Here is a 16,772-nt window from a genome sequence, read left to right on the forward strand (position 1 = left end):
TCACCAACAGAAGTTGGTTCAATAAAAGATATTACCTCCCCCACCTTGTTCTACCTTGCCCCTTCAGTTAACATGTGAGAGCTCACAATACAAATCTCAGAGTCCCCAAGACGCGCAGAGGACCAGATGTGACAATCCTGATATTTAAAAAAAAACACAACCAAACCCAGAAAGTAGTACTTATTTTTGAAAACTGTTTCAGGCTTTCTTTATCCATCCTAAAACAGCACAAATGGACATAAACCTAATCCTCTGGAGGTCACATTAAAAAGCAATGAAGTGCATTTTGGAGTTGGATTTATTCAGAGTTGGCAGTTGTTCCTGGGAAAGGAAAACCACCAAACAAAAAATACCCCTCGTTCAATTTTTTCCTCTTCCCACAGAAAAGGAGAACAAACTGCCAGAGCTGTGAAGAGCACTGGGTGCAGTTACAACAGGGCTGTATCCAGTAGGGGGTGCTGCAGTCTAGTGGAATTACCATCAAGTAGCGTGAGTAGGTGTCCCAGAATTTCCTACAATCAGTATTCTCTGGTTCAGTGCGTCACAGTGTTGCTCTACCACTCAACAATTCCATCATTCTGTGAGGGGGAAAGACTGGGAGTAGGGAGTAGGGAGAGGGGTAGAAGTGAGAGGAGTTGTAGGGTCTGAGGGAGGACCACATTTCAGAGAACACTTACCCCCTCTGCAGCCCATCGGCCTGGAGAGTACAGGAGAACGATTGCTGTCATCAAGAACAGCAGCACACATTTACAAATGTAGTGACCCTCTTCCAGGGCTGGCCTTACCATGAGGCGAACTGAGGCGGCCGCCTCAGGTGCCAGACTGTGTGCGGGGGCGCCACTAGGACCCAGAGTGTAGAAAATTGTGTCTGCTGCTGGTGAATATGTATTCTCTCTGCTCTAGATGCTCAGAGATGGTGGAGTGCTGTGCTAGAGGAAGGAGGGCACAAGAGACATAACAGGCAGGCAGGAGAAAAGGTGAGAGGGAATAACAGAAAGCAGCAGGAAACAGGAAGCTCCCTGAGAAGCTGGTGTTAATCAGTCCAGGCTCCTGGGGGTGCTAGAGAGGTACATAAGAGGCCCCTCCTCCTCCTCCTCTCTCTCCCTACAGCTCCTGCTGCTNCTCTAGCACCCCCAGGAGCCTGGACTGATTAACACCAGCTTCTCAGGGAGCTTCCTGTTTCCTGCTGCTTCCCTGAACCCACCTGAGGAGAACAGGCAGTCAACTGAAGTAGTAGGAGCCAGTTAGGCCCTTAAGATGCTGATATCTTCCCTCACTCAGGCCCTACTACCAGCCTGCTTATTTGTCCCCTTCAGTTGAGTGTTGAGAGCCACTACAGCTGGCACAGAACAGCAGTCATGAGTGAAAGAAGAAAACGCCCCTCTGGGGCAGCATTCAGAAAAAGAAAGAAAGCAAAGGAAGCTTTTCTATCTAAGCAGGAAGGAGCTCTCCTGAGATGCATAGATACAAATGTTCACGGTGAGCCTTCCGGCCCCAGTGAGGATGTGAGTGGTGAGGAGATGCCTTGTCTTCCAGTTAGTCAGAGTGCAGGTGATCTGGCAGCTACTGCAGCATCCATATCTCCATCTCAAATGGATGTAACCATGCACATTCCTGAAGAAAAGTGTAGATCAGAGAAGAGTGTGGGGAGGTGCAAGAAACAGCTGCTACTGAGTTTAGTTCCTTAAATCTAGATGATCCAGGACTGTGGACCCACTTGAGCAATAGCCTGAGGGACTTCCTTGTACTGCATGGGCCACAGCAAGTGAAAAACTTAATGTTCCCCAAAGACAATGAAAATAGAAGTTTCCATCCAACACATTATTGGCGTGACAGTAGTGGTGACAAAGTGGAGAGGCCATGGCTTATGTACTCAAAAACCCAGAATGCTGCATACTGTTTTTGTTGCAAACTCTTCCAATCTAATGTTCCAGCCATATTGCGTTCTACAGGAAAAAAGGCCTGGAAAAATCATGCCATGAGAAGGCAGCAAATCACCAGAGAGCATTCCATAGGTGGAAAGAGCTTGAGATGAGATTAAGCTTAAAGGCCACCATAGATGATCAGCATCAAGAGAAGATTGCATCAGCGTCTCTTTACTGGCAAAATGTTCTGAAAAGGCTCATTTCCATTGTGAGAATGCTTGCTACCCAAAACCTAGCACTGCGTGGCACTTCAAGTCAGCTGTATGTGCCAAACAATGGAAACTTCCTTAAAATTGTGGAGCTGATGGCTGAGTTTGATGCTGTACTCCAGGAGCATCTAAGAAGAGTCACCACCCAAGAAATGTACACACATCACTACCTTGGAAAAACAATTAAAATGAGATCATACAGTTACTGGCAACAAAAGTCAAACAGAAGATTGTGGCAGATCTGAAGTCAGCAAGATATTACTGTTATTCTGGACTGCACATCTGACATCAGCCATATGGAACACATGACTTTAATGGGGCTGTTTTGTAACAACAGAACCTAGTGAAAATGTCACTGCAATGGTGACTGTCAGAGCGCATTTTCTAGAATTTATTGACACTGATGATACTACAGGAGCTGGTATGACAAATGTGCTTCTTAAAAAGCTGGAAGATATGGGAATTGCGATAGCTGACATGAGAGGTCAGGGCTACGATAATGGTGCCAACATGAGAGGAAAGAACAGAGGAGTGCAGACACGGATCCGAGAGTTAAACCCTCGAGCTTTTTTTGTCCCATACAGTTCTCATTCACTGAACTTCGTGGTCAGTGATGCAGCACCAGCTTCTAGTGAGACTGCTGAATTTCTTAATATAATTCAAAGCATCTATGTATTTTTCTCTGCATCAACTCATCGATGGCAAATTTTGACGCAACATCTGGGAACATCCTCTCTGACACTGAAACCATTGAGTGCCACATGATGGGAAAGTCAAGTGGAGGCGATAAAGCCTATCAAACACCAAATTGGGGACATAGAAGATGCCATAGTTGCCATTATAGAAGATAATGCTATGACAGGAACAGTTCATGGGAGAACAGTGGCAGAGGGAAATGGAATCAACAGAAACATACATAACTTCAAATTTCTGTGTGGTTTAGTGTTGTGGCATGACATACTGTTTGAAATAAATGTTGTAAGCATGAGACTCCAAGGTGTTGACCTTGATATATCTGGAGCAATGGAACAACTGGACAAAGCAAAGTCATACCTACAGTCTTACTGGTCAGGTGAGGAATTTCAAAACGTTCTGAAGAGTGCACAGAAGTTGACAGAGGAACTTCACACTGAAACTATTTTCCCACCCATTCAAGAATATAAGAGTCACCGAAAAAGAAGACATTTTGATTATGAGGCATGGGATAATCCCATGAGAGACCCCAAACAACAATTCAAAGTTGAATTCTTTAATCAGGTGCTAGATTGTGCAATACAGTCAGTTGAAGAATGTTTCACGCAGCTCAAGAAACACAGCAGTATATTTGGGATGTTGTATGATATTCCGAAACTCCTGACTATACCTGAAGAAGACCTACACCAGCAATGCAGGGCACTAGAGACAGTGTTTACACATGTTGACATGTGCGATACTGATGCGAATGATTTAGGTGATGAACTGAAAGCCCTTTCAAGATACATTTCAGCAGGATCAACTCCAAAGGCTGTTCTAGAATATATTTGCACAAATAAGATGACCACCCTCTTTCCAAATGCTTTTGTTGCTCTGCGCATACTTCTAATGCTTCCTGTAACAGTTGCCAGTGGAGAACAAAGCTTCTCCAAGCTGAAGTTAATAACACATCTACGCTCTACAATGACACAGGAGAGGCTTGTCGGCCTTGCAACCATCTCAATAGAGCATGAGCTGGCCCAGACTGTGGACCTTCAACAGGAAGCAGTTCAAATCTTTGCAACCAAGAAGGCACGGAAAGCACCACTTTGATTATTCAAACAGATAAAAATGCCAGTGTTTACTATGCAGACAAGAAAAGTTACATTTGCTGTTCAGGCGTTTGAAAGTTAAGTGTTACTTAAAATTTTTGAACAAGGCATTTTAAGTTGTTCGTTCTCCTTTATTGGGGTAGGTAGCAGAGCAGTACCATGAGAGGAGTAGAACAGAAAGAAGGCAGAATTGAGACCTTTCAAAGTTTTGCCCCAAGCGAGGGGACATGGGGGCATCATTTGAGCTCCCCGCCTCAGGTGCCAAAATGTTGTGGGCCGGCCCTGCCCTCCTCATACAAGATTAACATCCAAATGCAAAATCAATTCAGAGCAGAGATAAAAGAAAGTGCATTGAACTCCTAACATCATCTGGCTTGGGCAAGATGCTGAGATCAATAGACATATATAGGAGCCCAGCCACTTCATATCATAAAGAGATGGAGGAAAACCTCACTAACTTACCATACAGCAAACCAAACCAGTTTCCTCTGCTGATTAAGCTGAACAGACAAAACACCATCATTTTGGTTTACATGGGGAAAGAAAGGCAAGGTATTATTTAGCTCCTTCAGCTGGGACATTCAGACTCTGCTCTAGTTGGCAGTCCGTGTTAGCAAGAAGCAACATGTGAAATCGTTTGATGGACATCACTTAACAGGGTGTACCTAACTGTGAGATCCCCTTTCGGAAGCTGCCTGAGACCCGGTAGCAAGTGCTGCCGTCCCCTCCGCACACCCTGCATCTGTCCATCGTCTGGGATGAGTAGAGACTCCCGTCGCACCCAACCGGCTGCAAGGAATACAAAAGAAAAGGTCTTCAATCCTGCTCTGGAGCAAGAGGTGTCCACCACAGACCTACTAGGTAGGTGAGATTCTAAACTGGAGGAAATCCCTGGAGTGAGAGTTTACATGTCTAGGGCATACAGAAGTAAGAACTCTGAGGCAGGGGTGAGGATCTATTTTAGCTCACAATGCACCTACATTTAACCGACCCACCTTGCTGGGACATTGGTTTGGAATGTCCTTCCCCCAGAAGGGTCTGCATCCAAGAATGGCCTTGCTGAGCCAGCAGGCGGCTGTTTTTAGTGGGGCAATGTCATTTTGAGAATGACCATCTCCAGAAGGCAGCACATCCAGCAATGCCAACCCGCCAAATCACTGTCCTATGGAGCCTTGGGGTTTTAAAAATAAAAAGTACCATTGCAACGAAAGGGGGCCTTCGCTAACAGATTCAAACTTCTTGCACTGTTGGGTGATCCTTCAAAACCAAGCCAAGGCTGCTGCTTTTCTCCAGGCTCAAGGGAGAATGTATCCACCTAGTGCAAGTACATGGCTGCACATAATGATCTCCCCAGCCCAAACCTGGCTGCTCCATTCTACATAGGTATTAGTGTGACATTTACAAGAACCCTATAGCAGCTGTTCAGTTTCACTTTACTGCCCATACTTGTGGTGCTTGAGGACAATGATTTAAAACCAAGCCTTCAGCCCCCGATACACGGCCCTTCCTCCCAGTGCCTCACCTCACACTTGCCATTGATGCAGACCCCCTGGTACGTCCTGTCTTTGCAGGATGTGCCGTCCTGTGCGCGGGCCATCAGCTGTCTCTCTCCACTCCTGGTGGTGCACTGGAGGTCACAAGGCTTGTTGGAGATACTGGTGTAATCATCTGAAGGGAGAGAGGTGAGATGGCAATGGGCAGAGCAGTGGGGGCACAGGATGGCTCCAGGACTGACAGTGAGACAGTCTTCTCCTTTAGGTCACTGGTTTACAGCTACCCAGGTCAGTATCAATGGAGTGTCATCACCACTTAAGAGTCCCTTTGGTGGCTTAGGTAAAACAAACCAGCAGTGGTGTAGGCAAAATCAGCTGGCTGAATGGGCCTGGAGACTGAATCCCCTCCACCCCTCAACTTACAGCCTACGTGGGAGCTTACACTGTTGCCGGCCCTGCTGGATAAATGGAGGACTCCAGGGCTCGTGATTCAGCAGCTTTCACCACCCTTACCACCAGCATTTTCAAACACGGGTGCCTGGAGTTAAGCACCTTGGCCAAAATGTTCAAAACTGATGGGTGATTTCAGGGGAACCTGGAGTGAGGTGCTGAACACCCACCCTTGGAAAGCCAGGCCCCTTTATGGTGTCTCAAGTTGGGCACTTGAAAACGGAGGTAACTGAGATCACTAGGGCTCTATATCCATATTTAGGCAGCAGCCAAAGCAGGACACTGCGCTGAACCAGGGGTAGGGAAGGCAAAGAGAACGCAGGGCTGGCTCTTGAGAGGGGCGGAGAGAAACGCCTGCACCACAGAGAACAGGCAGCTGCCAAGCAGGAGAATTCCTTCAGAGGGACTAAACGGAGACACCCGGTAGTGAGCAGAGCGGCCTCCCTCCAGTGCAGAGGGTGTTAATTCATCCTGTGGGGCGCAGCTAACCCCGCCCCCTCCACAGGAAGGGCAGGGGCAGGGCAGTATGTATAAAAGCAGGGCCCTGCAGTTCAGTTGGGTCCGGACCTGGGAAGGAAGGAGACATCCCCCCGGGGGAGCTGAGCCCATGACCAGCAGTGGGGAGAAAAGGCAACCCAGGGCCCCAGGAGCCGGAGGACCCCAAGGAGAGAGTGGAGGAAGGGCTGCAAGATGGAGAGCCTGGTCCCAGCAGCGATGGAGCAGCGCCTCCAAGAGCCGGTAGGAAGTAGCTCAGGGAGACACGACTTTGGTCCTGTTGTGGTGCCAGGAGGCAAGGCAGTGACGCACGTTTCTCTGCTGGCCCCGGGGCAGGATCGCCTGTCACTTTTAGGGCCCTGGGACCCTGTGGAATAGGGTAGGCCTGGGTACCCCTACACACGACCCCATACACAGGGCTGGATGTGCACTAACCTTTAAGCCAGAAGGCCGGAAATAGGGGCTGTTTGTTTGCTTGGCCCTCAACCAAGTGGCCAGAGCCTGAGACTGTTTAAATGCTCAGCCCTCATCTTAGAAGGCCTGAGCCATAGACTATTACTGTTCACTCCAGCCAGGAGGTGGGAACTGGAGCTGGTTGAAGTGCTCAGCCCTCCCCCTTGGAGGCCTGAGATACAGACTGCCTGTTAACTTGCTGGATCCTCACCCAGCAGGTCTGAACAGTCAAGCACGAAGTTGTGCAACCACAAGCCAGGTTGCCAACCATTTCACCTGGCAGGGGTACCAATCCCCTGACGCTGCCCCCAGGGGCGCTCTGGCCCGGAGACACGGAAAGTTTACACACCCACTCACCCCTGAAGGAAACTCTCCTTCTCCTACCCGCATTGACCAGGTTTCCCCAGGTACTTCCCCTCCCCCGTCTCTCATGCTGAGCTGGTCAGCCATGGACAGACCTGGGTAGAGAGGCGTCCAGTGATAATAGTGCCTCCCAAAGGCCTTGGCATTGAAGGTGGCGCACTGCTGTTGTTTGAAGCTGGCCGTATTGGCTGGGCAAGGCTGCAGAGAAAGCAAAGCTAACATTAGCCTCCTAGATCAAAACCAGCCCACTATGGAAAGGGAAAACTTCCAAGGGATCGGAATTCCTCTCTTGTCCCAGAGCAGCGTGGTCCCTTAGGTCAAGGCTAGGATCCACTGGTAGAGCAACGCAAGAAAGCTCCACATGATGTTAGTACAGCCTGCAGGCCCTTCTCCTCTCAAAGCTGTGGGCAGACACTTGGACGGCAAGTTACAAAAGGGGCTAGTGGATCTAGTAGACAGAGCAGAGGCTGAGAGTCAGGACTCCTCGGTTCTGTTCCCCTCTGCCACTGGCTTGCTCTAGGAGCTTCAGCAAGTCACTTTTCTCCTCTGTAAAATGGAGATAATTGTAAAGCACTTTGAGATCCTCAGATGAGGGTTGCTGTGACAGTTTTACTCCTTGCTGACTCCCCTAGTGGATAGGGCAGTGGACTGGGCTTCAGGAGACCTGGATTCAGTTCCTGGATCTGCCACCGCTTTGCTGGCTGACCTTGGGCAAATCACTGCCTTCTCTGTGCCTCAGTTTACCCGTCTGTAAAATGGGGATAGTGACCTCCTTTGTAAAGCATTGTGAGATCTATGGATGGAAGGAGCTAAGTATTCTTCTTATTGCTGTATTAATATTAATAAAATGCCCATCAGTGTTTCACCGAGGCTAGCGGCACTGAGTCAAGATTGCTGCTGTTCTCAGCATTAGCCTTGTTCTTATCTATAAAACAGAGAGCTTTAGTCACACCTGTGACTGTCTCAATTCTGGAGTGACCCTTGTCCACGTCACTGTGTGTCCCGCTCATACCCTTAAGCTGCTTGCCATTGCCGTGCCAAATCTCAGGCACAGCCGGCAGGCTTGCGCCGGCACAGCAGCCCTGTGAGCACCCGCTGAGGCCACATCATTTCCCTAGGAGTAAATGGAGAGCCCTGGGAGTGGTTCTTACCTGTTGCTGGCACAGCTGGTAGCGCTTGGATTGGCCCCCACACATGGTGCTGTTTCCACCCTGGGATAGGTGGAGCCTGCAAGGCAGAGAAGAACTACGCTGTGGGAGGAGTGACCAGTGGTTTGGAGGACTATGAGGTGCTAAAACACAGAGGCTGTAAGACCGTTGTGGCCTGTAGCTTAGCACAGAGAAGCAGAAGTCAGGCAATAATTTGACAGGAGTGTGTATTAGAACAGCCGGTTTTGCATCCAGGTTGTCACACACAGACTATGTAACAGTGCGTAAAAAATGTATTTCCAATAGCTCCAATTTTAGGGTGGGATGCTCTCACTTCGTGATAGCAGCGGGGCTATTAGATTGGACAGAATGGCAGCATCGGAGAACTGCCACCTTCCTCCAGGCTATGCCGTTTTCTCTCCCTCTGTCCAGGTAGAATGACTGATGACACAGTGTGACAGTTTGGGGAAACTATGTTAACTTATGAATTCTGTTTGCTAGTGGGGACTCTCTGTGTGTACCTCTATCAGACCTCGGACTCCGTGTTGAATGTGGGGTTTGTCTACCCTCTCTTTTGTCTTTTACCTCCATTTTAGGATGAAATCCCAAGGGCTAGTGGCACAGGGTTAACAATGGTAGGTCATTAAACCTTGATAGTCCTCTATTCACATGGCAGTCCCCTTGGACAAAGAGTTGGCTGCCACACAGAAGAACTAGGCTGCCCAGGTGGGTTGGTCACTAAGCTATGCATCACCTGATGAAACAGACTGACAAAGGGGACTAGAAGTTATGAAAGAGAAGTGATGTTGCTGCTAGCCATTTTGGGGAGAGGGAGACAAGACCAGAAGCAGGAGTGAGAGGAGAAGCCTTGTGCAGGAGGGAAAGAGGAGAGGAAGGATCCTAGACTTCTTAAAAGAGTTTGACCTAGGCCTGAAGAATGCTCAAGAGCAGTGAGGACACTGAGGCAGGGAAGGATGTATAGGTGTTTTATTCTGTGAGTTACATGCTATCATTTGTCCCTGAAGAGGTAAAGAGTAAACCAGAGTGGCCGCAAGGTTGAAGCTCTGGGAAGGGATATGCTTAAGCAACTTGGATATTTTGGGAGGTCAGCACTGGTCCTGGGGGCCTACTGGTCACCCTTCCCAGACAGAGTCTGTGCTCAGGAAATGTGCCAGAGGCCAAAGAAAGAGAGAGGCTGGAGCCTATCCAGACCAAGGGAAGTTTAAAAGCACACGGGTCCATGCCTGGGACCCAAACACAGCAGCTTGGTGTTGTAATATTAAAGGTACCTAAAGTTGAATCAGCAGTAGCATCAGGCCCGGCGACCCACACTTTCAGGCTGCGAGTGAGCTGCATAAACCGAACCTGGTTAATCAATACTTCTGGTTTTAATTGAGAAATCACTGCTTCACATGCACCAGCTGCTTGAGATGCTGCATCTTCTAATCCCTGGGCAATCTGAGTTACAAGGCGGGGGGATGTTAGTTACTTCCCCCATTAAAGAATCAGGCTACAGTGGTGAGTGTTCGGCAGGGGAGCTTTACCAGGGCCATGACAGACAGTGTGATCCAGTGCATCGCACACTAGAGTTAGAACTTAAGAGTCCTGGGTTCTATTCCTGACTTTGATGGGGGGCACATCACTTCTCCTCTCTTGCCTGTTCAAACTCTTTGGGGCAGGAACAGTCTCTTATCAGGTGTATGTACAGTCCCTAGCCCAGTGGAGCCCTGACTCAAGTGGTCTCTGGGTACTACTGTACACAAAAATGATTATTGGCAATAATAATAATTAGAGCTGTTTGAAACATTTCACACACAGATAATGCCATTTTGTCAATATCGCCATGTTTTGTGGAAATGTGTTGACTTCAACAAAATTTTGTTTAGAAAAAAATGGGCCTGGAGCATTCCAATAAAGTCCAAATGGACTGCTTTGTGAATGTAATGTTTCAATTTTCTGTTTCAAAATGACTTCTTCCATTTTTTAATATTTTATATGATAAAGTCTAAATCAGAACAAAATGTATTAATGTTGTCCAAACGTTATGATCAACCCCACACAATTTTATTTTATTTTGGCTGAAGGGAACTGTTGCAATTTTTTGGTTTAGGTTCGTGTGAGAGCAGCAAAGAAATACACAGCAGCGGAATTTCCTGTAAAACAGATAACCCGATTCCCACAGCACTCTAGGTGGCAAATAACAAGCAAGTCAAACACCGTGGCTGGGATTTTAAAAAGAGTGGAATTCCATAGCACCAGTGATTGGGCTGACTCAAACACTTGTCGCTTTGGGTATGTCGACTCAACAATTAGACACCCACAGCTGGCCTGTGTCAGCCAACATGGGCTTGCAGGGCTTGGGCTGAGGGGCTGTTTCACTGCTATGTAGACATCTGGGCTTGGGCAGGAGCCTGGGTTCTAGGACCCTATGAGGTGGGAGGGTCCCAGAACTCAGCTCTAGCCTGACCCTGGAAGCCTACACTGAACCCCTTCCCCTGAGCCCGCACAGCAGTGGGCTTTTTGTTGCTGTGTAGACATACCTTGTAAGGGCATGGTACAGACTTGTCTCTATGTGCAACCACCACCCAGTCACTGCCAGGCAGATTGAGTGGCAGGATGCTTTTGGAAGCCAACCACCACTATATTGAGCCTGCTCAGGATGGCAAAGAAATAGAGGGGCCTGGGAAGAGTCTGGGCAGAAGCTATGTGAAACTCATTGTTCTGTATAGCACGTTGCTACTACAGTGCCAGCTGTGCCATGTTACAGGAGCAAAAAGATGCTGGGCTCCTCTCCCATCTAGCCATAAAGAAAGAGACGGTGTTTGTATAAGCCACTGGTGAGTGTGTTACAGGTACCCCTCCGTGCCTGATCTACAGAGGATATGGAGCTGTTAGAGCCCTCACTATAGAGGGCTGATCCTAGCTCAAGCTGTGGCATCTTATGCCTTTTAACACGGGATATCCCTGGTTCAATCCTCTCTGTGCCAATTAAAACAATGGGTGTCACATTTGCAATCTTCTAGACCTGCTTGCACCTCCCAGGTTAAGAATGCCTGGAGCAGGTTAGGTATGTCGATTGATGACTGCTAACTGCATTTGCTAAAATAATGATAGGGTTAACAAATCCCACCTGTCAGGGCATAGAAGGGAAATCTTCCTGCAGGGATAGAACCGTACAGTGCTACACCCTGGGGGTTGTTTTGGTTTTTTGCCTTCAGTTTTAGCTACTGCCAGAGACAGGATACCCCACTTGAAAGAGCAACACTCAGCTCCTTTCCTGAGCAAATCCTATGCTCCTAACAGACTCTAATGAAACAGAAGCACTGTGACCAAGTTGGTTAGTTTCAGGATTCGCTGGGCCGTTGTGCGGTGATGGCACAATCTGTTGCCCGGCAGTTACCTAGAAATGGCTGCATGAATTTGGTGCTTGTGATGTCAAAATAATCCAAATGCTGTGCAAATTTCCCAGCACAGCACCACCAGTGTGCCTTCGTCCTGGCCTGCAGCAGACATTGTCAGGGGGGAGCTGGAGTTCTTGACAGTTGAGAAGGGGACAATCTTTTAGTAGCTGCGGGTGCGGTTTGAGACCATGGAATAAGCATATTGGCTCACTCTGCAGAGCATCAGCAGTGAAAGTGTTAAACACTACTGGAAACAAAGTTTGCAGCCTGAGACTTCACAGTTATCATCCCCTTGGGATGAAACAGGGCAGCATTATTTCAGGCAGTCTGCAGACTCAGGCAGATATTGCAGCACTGTGTACACTTGGCTGAGGCTTGGAAGGTTTTCTTTGCAGCCACAGAAAGCTTTCTATATTTTTGTTTTTAAATGCAAGCTTGAATTCTGGAGCAAAACCCTGCAGTGAGGGGTAGATTCTGCAGCAAATTCCCTGGCTGTGGAATCACAGAGGGCCAGTTCCAAAGCCCATTGACGTCAGTGGAAAGATTCAGTGGGCTTTGGATCAGGCCTGGAGGACACAGAGCTCTGACTAGAAGGGCACAGGAAACACTTTGGGGGCACTCAGGCCCCCTTTCCCATTTCCTTTCCCCACCTTTCTCCCATGATGGCAGTGTCTATGCTCACTAGGCAGAGGAGGGACACAGACACTGGCATGCCTTGTTAGTGGCGAGGTTATTTGAGAATCACGGCCATCTCCAGATGGAAGGCACCTCTGCACATCCGGATCCTAATTATGCAGCCAGCCAGCCCACATAAAAGAAGGGGTGTTTTTTTTTCTTTTGAAGGAAGGAAAGAGGGAGGGGGCCATGCCTGGGCTTCCTCTGCTTAGAAGTGCGTTCATGCAGAATGGAAAGGAGCAGAGGAGAGGGGCAGGCACAGCGAGCGCTCTGCACTCTCGGATGCCAGCTCTCATTAGCATCCAGGGAATCTGGAGTAGCAGGTTAAAGAGATGCCTCTCCAGGGGTCTCATTCATCTCTTTAGTGGAGGTAGGGGCTTCCGCTCCAGTCCCCTGCGCCACCCCCTCGGTGGCGGATTTGACAGGCACTAGCAATATAGCTGGGCTGAGAGAGAGCAGCAGGAGTTCACTGGCAAGTGCCACAGGCCATCAGCTGCTGTGGTGTGAGGGAATGAGGGGAGGATCTGGGAAAACAAAAGATCTGAGCGAGAGAGGGCCCACAATGAAAAAGATGAGGAAGTCCCAGAGACATGACTGGGCCCAATGCTCCGGGACTAACTGGGCAGTGTCAGAAGCACCAGAGTCAGTTGTGTATGGAGGGTAGGTCAGTGTAAGTGGCTCTAGCACAGTGTAACTGGCAATGCCGTGGTGGGTTTGCCAAGCAAGCAGAGCTTACCTGCTGAAGGTGCATGGCAGGGAGATGGGGGCCATAGCAATAAAAGCAATTGGCAGGGGGATGTGAGATAAAGGCAGCTACCTGCGTCCCACCATCACCAACGCCCTCACCTGTAAGTGGGTGCAACTCCCCCGTAGGCCAATATGAGTTGCACCTGCTTATGCCAGGGCTGAAGATGGTCCCTAAGGAATTACCAAATCAGTGTAAATTATGCACATTTCACAGGCCTGCTGGATGTCAAAGCAGGGCACTTTACTTTTCCACCCGCTTTCTGAGCAATGTACACCACGTGTGCAATACACCCCGTCCTCTACAGCAGCCAGGTGCAAAGAGACAAAGACGACGAGAAAAGTGGCCCAGCTGCCCAGCCCAGCATGCTTCATTATTCCAAGATACGTACATTGCAGAGCACAGTTGCCTAGTGTAACCCATGGGTCTCCTTTGTGCCTGCGTCATAGAGGATGTGAGTCTATTACAGTTCCAAGCAACTTTCACTTCCAGCGGTAGAAGCTCATGCTTTTAGCTCTGAAATCTCTGCTCAGTCCCCAGTCGTGACCAAAATGGGGGCCACCACACTGGAATTTGAAACGTTTCAGATACAGAGCTAATACTGTTGCACTACTCAGAAGGCAGCGGATCACCATGAGAGGGGTGCGGGAGGAGGGAGAAGGATGCACTTTGGGTCACCCCTCCCTGCAGCTAGTAAGAAAGGCTGAGTCTGGCTTCAGGGCATGTGAAAGGCTCTGCAGGAAAGGAGAACAGGAGTACTTGTGGCACCTTAGAGACTAACAAATTTATTAGAGCATAAGCTTTTGTGGACTACAGCCCACTTCTTCAGATGCTTGATATATGCATCCGAAGAAGTGGGCTGTAGTCCACAAAAGCTTATGCTCTAATAAATTTGTTAGTCTCTAAGGTGCCACAAGTACTCCTGTTCTTTTTGCGGATACAGACTAACACGGCTGCTACTCTGAAACCTGTCAGGAAAGGAGAGACACTCTTAGCTGTGTGTTTCCCCCCCCCCCACCCCCCCCCCGCCGGTCCATCCCGCATTTGGGGACCCTATCGGTAAAGGTTTTATGAGTGTCCATGAGTCTGGCATTAGCTGGTGCTGCTCTATTGCTTACCTTTGCCGCAAGCAGTGCCTCTCCCGGGACATCACTCCTCCCCCACAGGTACGGGAGCATGTGGACCAGGAGCTCCATTCCCCCCACCACTTGGTGACCTCTTCATCCCAGGCGCCTGCTCCTTCTGCTGCCTCACTACTGTCCTGACAAAAACAAAGGATGGTTAGCTTGAGAACTCTGGCTCTGCAGCTGCCCTTGGGAGGGGATCAGTCCTCCCCTACGTGGATCTTTGGGGGGGTGCCACAAGAGTGAAAACCTTAAGTCTTCTAGTTTGGAGAGGGTGGGTTGGCCAGCCATGGTAGAGTCTAAACTACATGGCTCCTATCGTACAAGCCTCAGTATCTGCCCCTTCTCAAGCACAGGATTCCTGGGTCTTTCAGGCTGATCCCCATCTCTTATAAGGAGTGCACTACACCACGGCTATTCTCTGCTTCCAGTGGCCCAGTGGGGGACATGGAAAGCAGAGCACAGGGCAGCTCTAACTTACACTGGATGCTAGGCCAGCTTCTGCATGGTCCCAGGACACTGAGCGCACAGAGGTGGCTTAAAGCTATCTTGGACCCTACTGCATCCTGGCTCCAAGCACAGAAACAGGGGACTGTGAATCAGGCTCCCAGCTTCTATTCCCTGAATCCAACTTTCACTATTAGGTTTAAACTCCAACATCCCAGCATCTTCAAAATCCCCTTCTCCCCCCACGTCGAGATTGGATGGGCTGTGTGCTGACATTGGGCCATCAGCAAGCCAGTGACTTCAGCAAGGCCTTCCTCTGCCCACTGAGTAGTCACTGTTACCACGAGGGAGCTGCTTGAGCTCCTGCAACTTCAGCCCCTGGAGAAGTTCCCCTGCAACAGGAACGGGGCTGACGGAGCTTCAACGCCCCCTCCCTCCCATATTTCAAAGGAATGAAGGAGAGCTGTAGGAGAATGCAGGAGGATGCTGAATACAAAGTGGCCACAGCCAAGAATGGTCTGCTCAAGGTTACACAGTGTACGTGTTTATATTGCAGCGTATGATGATTTGCATGATTCTTGCTTGATAACCTCAGCTGCAGCCTTTCAGCTGGATCTGCACAGAGACACCCCGAGCCCACAAAGGTTTATCCACATAGCTCTAGTTTCAAGAGTGAGGCATAGTTATCTGATCAAATACTTCTTAGCAGCCCCTTATCGGATGCAGGTCTTTGGATTTTGGCATTGGCTTCTGAGCTCCAAATCAGCTTTCGATGGGCCCCTGCACCCAGTAATGGACTCCCCGTAAAACAGAGGCTGGGTGGTCCCCCAGCTGAGTGCCTATCATCACAGCAAGGCGCCAGTAGGGACCCCATTCCTGTACTGTTCAGCATCCACTCTGAATGAGGGAACGCAATGGAGTTTGTACTGCAGGCACAGCTGATGGTACACATCAACTCATTGGAGTTACAAATGTATTTTTAACGTCTCTCCACAAATGATAAATTCATGATCTTTCACACAAAAGCCCCAACATTTTAACTGAAAAGCGATGTTTTGCCTGACCCTCTTGAAATTGCTATTGCATTATTTCACCTGATTTCTCCAACTGAATTCCCAACTCTCCCACCACTAGCTTCCTTGAAAATACCATTCCCTGCTCAAGTTCTCTGCATCCACTGGGATTGAGTCTTTCTACGGTGCCAGTCGGGGCTGTGTGTGTGTGTGTGTGTGTGTGTGTGTGTGTGTGTGTGTGTGTGTGTGTGTGTAAAACCAAGCAAAGACTGCAGAATTCATAAGGATGGAGACGTACAATGGAAGTCAAAGCCTTGGGTCCTTTGAGCAATATGAGATCATTAATATTTTTTGTCTGTTAATGGGGGAGAAGGGAGAGTGAGCTGTGATTTGCTGAGACTCAATGGATATGCAAACACTTAGTTCTTGATCACAAATCCAACCGCCTCCTCCAAAAATGAAGCCTTGAGGAGTGGCTTGTGTTCAATCTTGGCTTGCATGTCAGTGTCACTTCAGATGTTGGTAAATGGCAGACGGGGTCCCAGGAGAGTGCATTGAAGACAGTCTCTTGGGGCCAGATTTGCAAAAGAGCCCAGTGGGGACATGTTGGGTGCAGAGCTCTGATGAGAATCTGGTCTTAATTGGCACAATGGGATCTGCTGGATGCTGAGCACTTTTGAAAAGCTGCCTCTAATTGGGAGTGGTGAGCACTGAACAATCTGGCTCTTGGAGACCAACTCCAAACCCCTGTGATACGCTGAGTGACCAGCAACCCAGAAAGCAGGTGCCTCCAGAATCCTGTCAGAAAAGGCGCTGAGGTTCTGTGGGCCTCCCTCTGGCAGCATGTTGGACACTGCCATGTGTTTCTAACCTCTTACACTCCAAGCTGCCAAGTACATTTTCCTTAGAGTTTTCCTCTCGGCAGCATGGAGGAAAGGTTTCATCTCCTTCAGTTTCCTCCTTTTCTAGTTGGCAGACTCTGAATTGGGAGCTAGGTCCTGCTCAAGCAGGGCTCTTATGGAACCCTGTCGGGACCATCAAATCTTC

At 48.9% G+C, this 16,772-nt stretch overlaps 1 protein-coding gene across 1 annotated transcript in view; it reads right to left on the reverse strand.

Annotated features, from left to right (window-relative positions):
• Positions 1 to 16,772, reverse strand: part of LOC117881586 (ADAMTS-like protein 2) — a 45,789-nt gene that overhangs the window by 17,761 nt on the left and 11,256 nt on the right. The window contains exons 2-6 of the mRNA XM_034779004.1: positions 14,260 to 14,402; positions 8,324 to 8,399; positions 7,268 to 7,370; positions 5,441 to 5,586; positions 4,584 to 4,707 (exon numbers count right to left, since the gene is read on the reverse strand). Coding sequence (XP_034634895.1) covers positions 4,584 to 4,707; positions 5,441 to 5,586; positions 7,268 to 7,370; positions 8,324 to 8,399; positions 14,260 to 14,402 — 592 coding nt within the window. The remainder of the gene's footprint in view (positions 1 to 4,583; positions 4,708 to 5,440; positions 5,587 to 7,267; positions 7,371 to 8,323; positions 8,400 to 14,259; positions 14,403 to 16,772) is intronic.

The sequence above is a fragment of the Trachemys scripta genome, chromosome 8 (genome assembly GCF_013100865.1).
Source record: "Trachemys scripta elegans isolate TJP31775 chromosome 8, CAS_Tse_1.0, whole genome shotgun sequence".
NCBI lineage: Eukaryota > Metazoa > Chordata > Testudines > Emydidae > Trachemys > Trachemys scripta.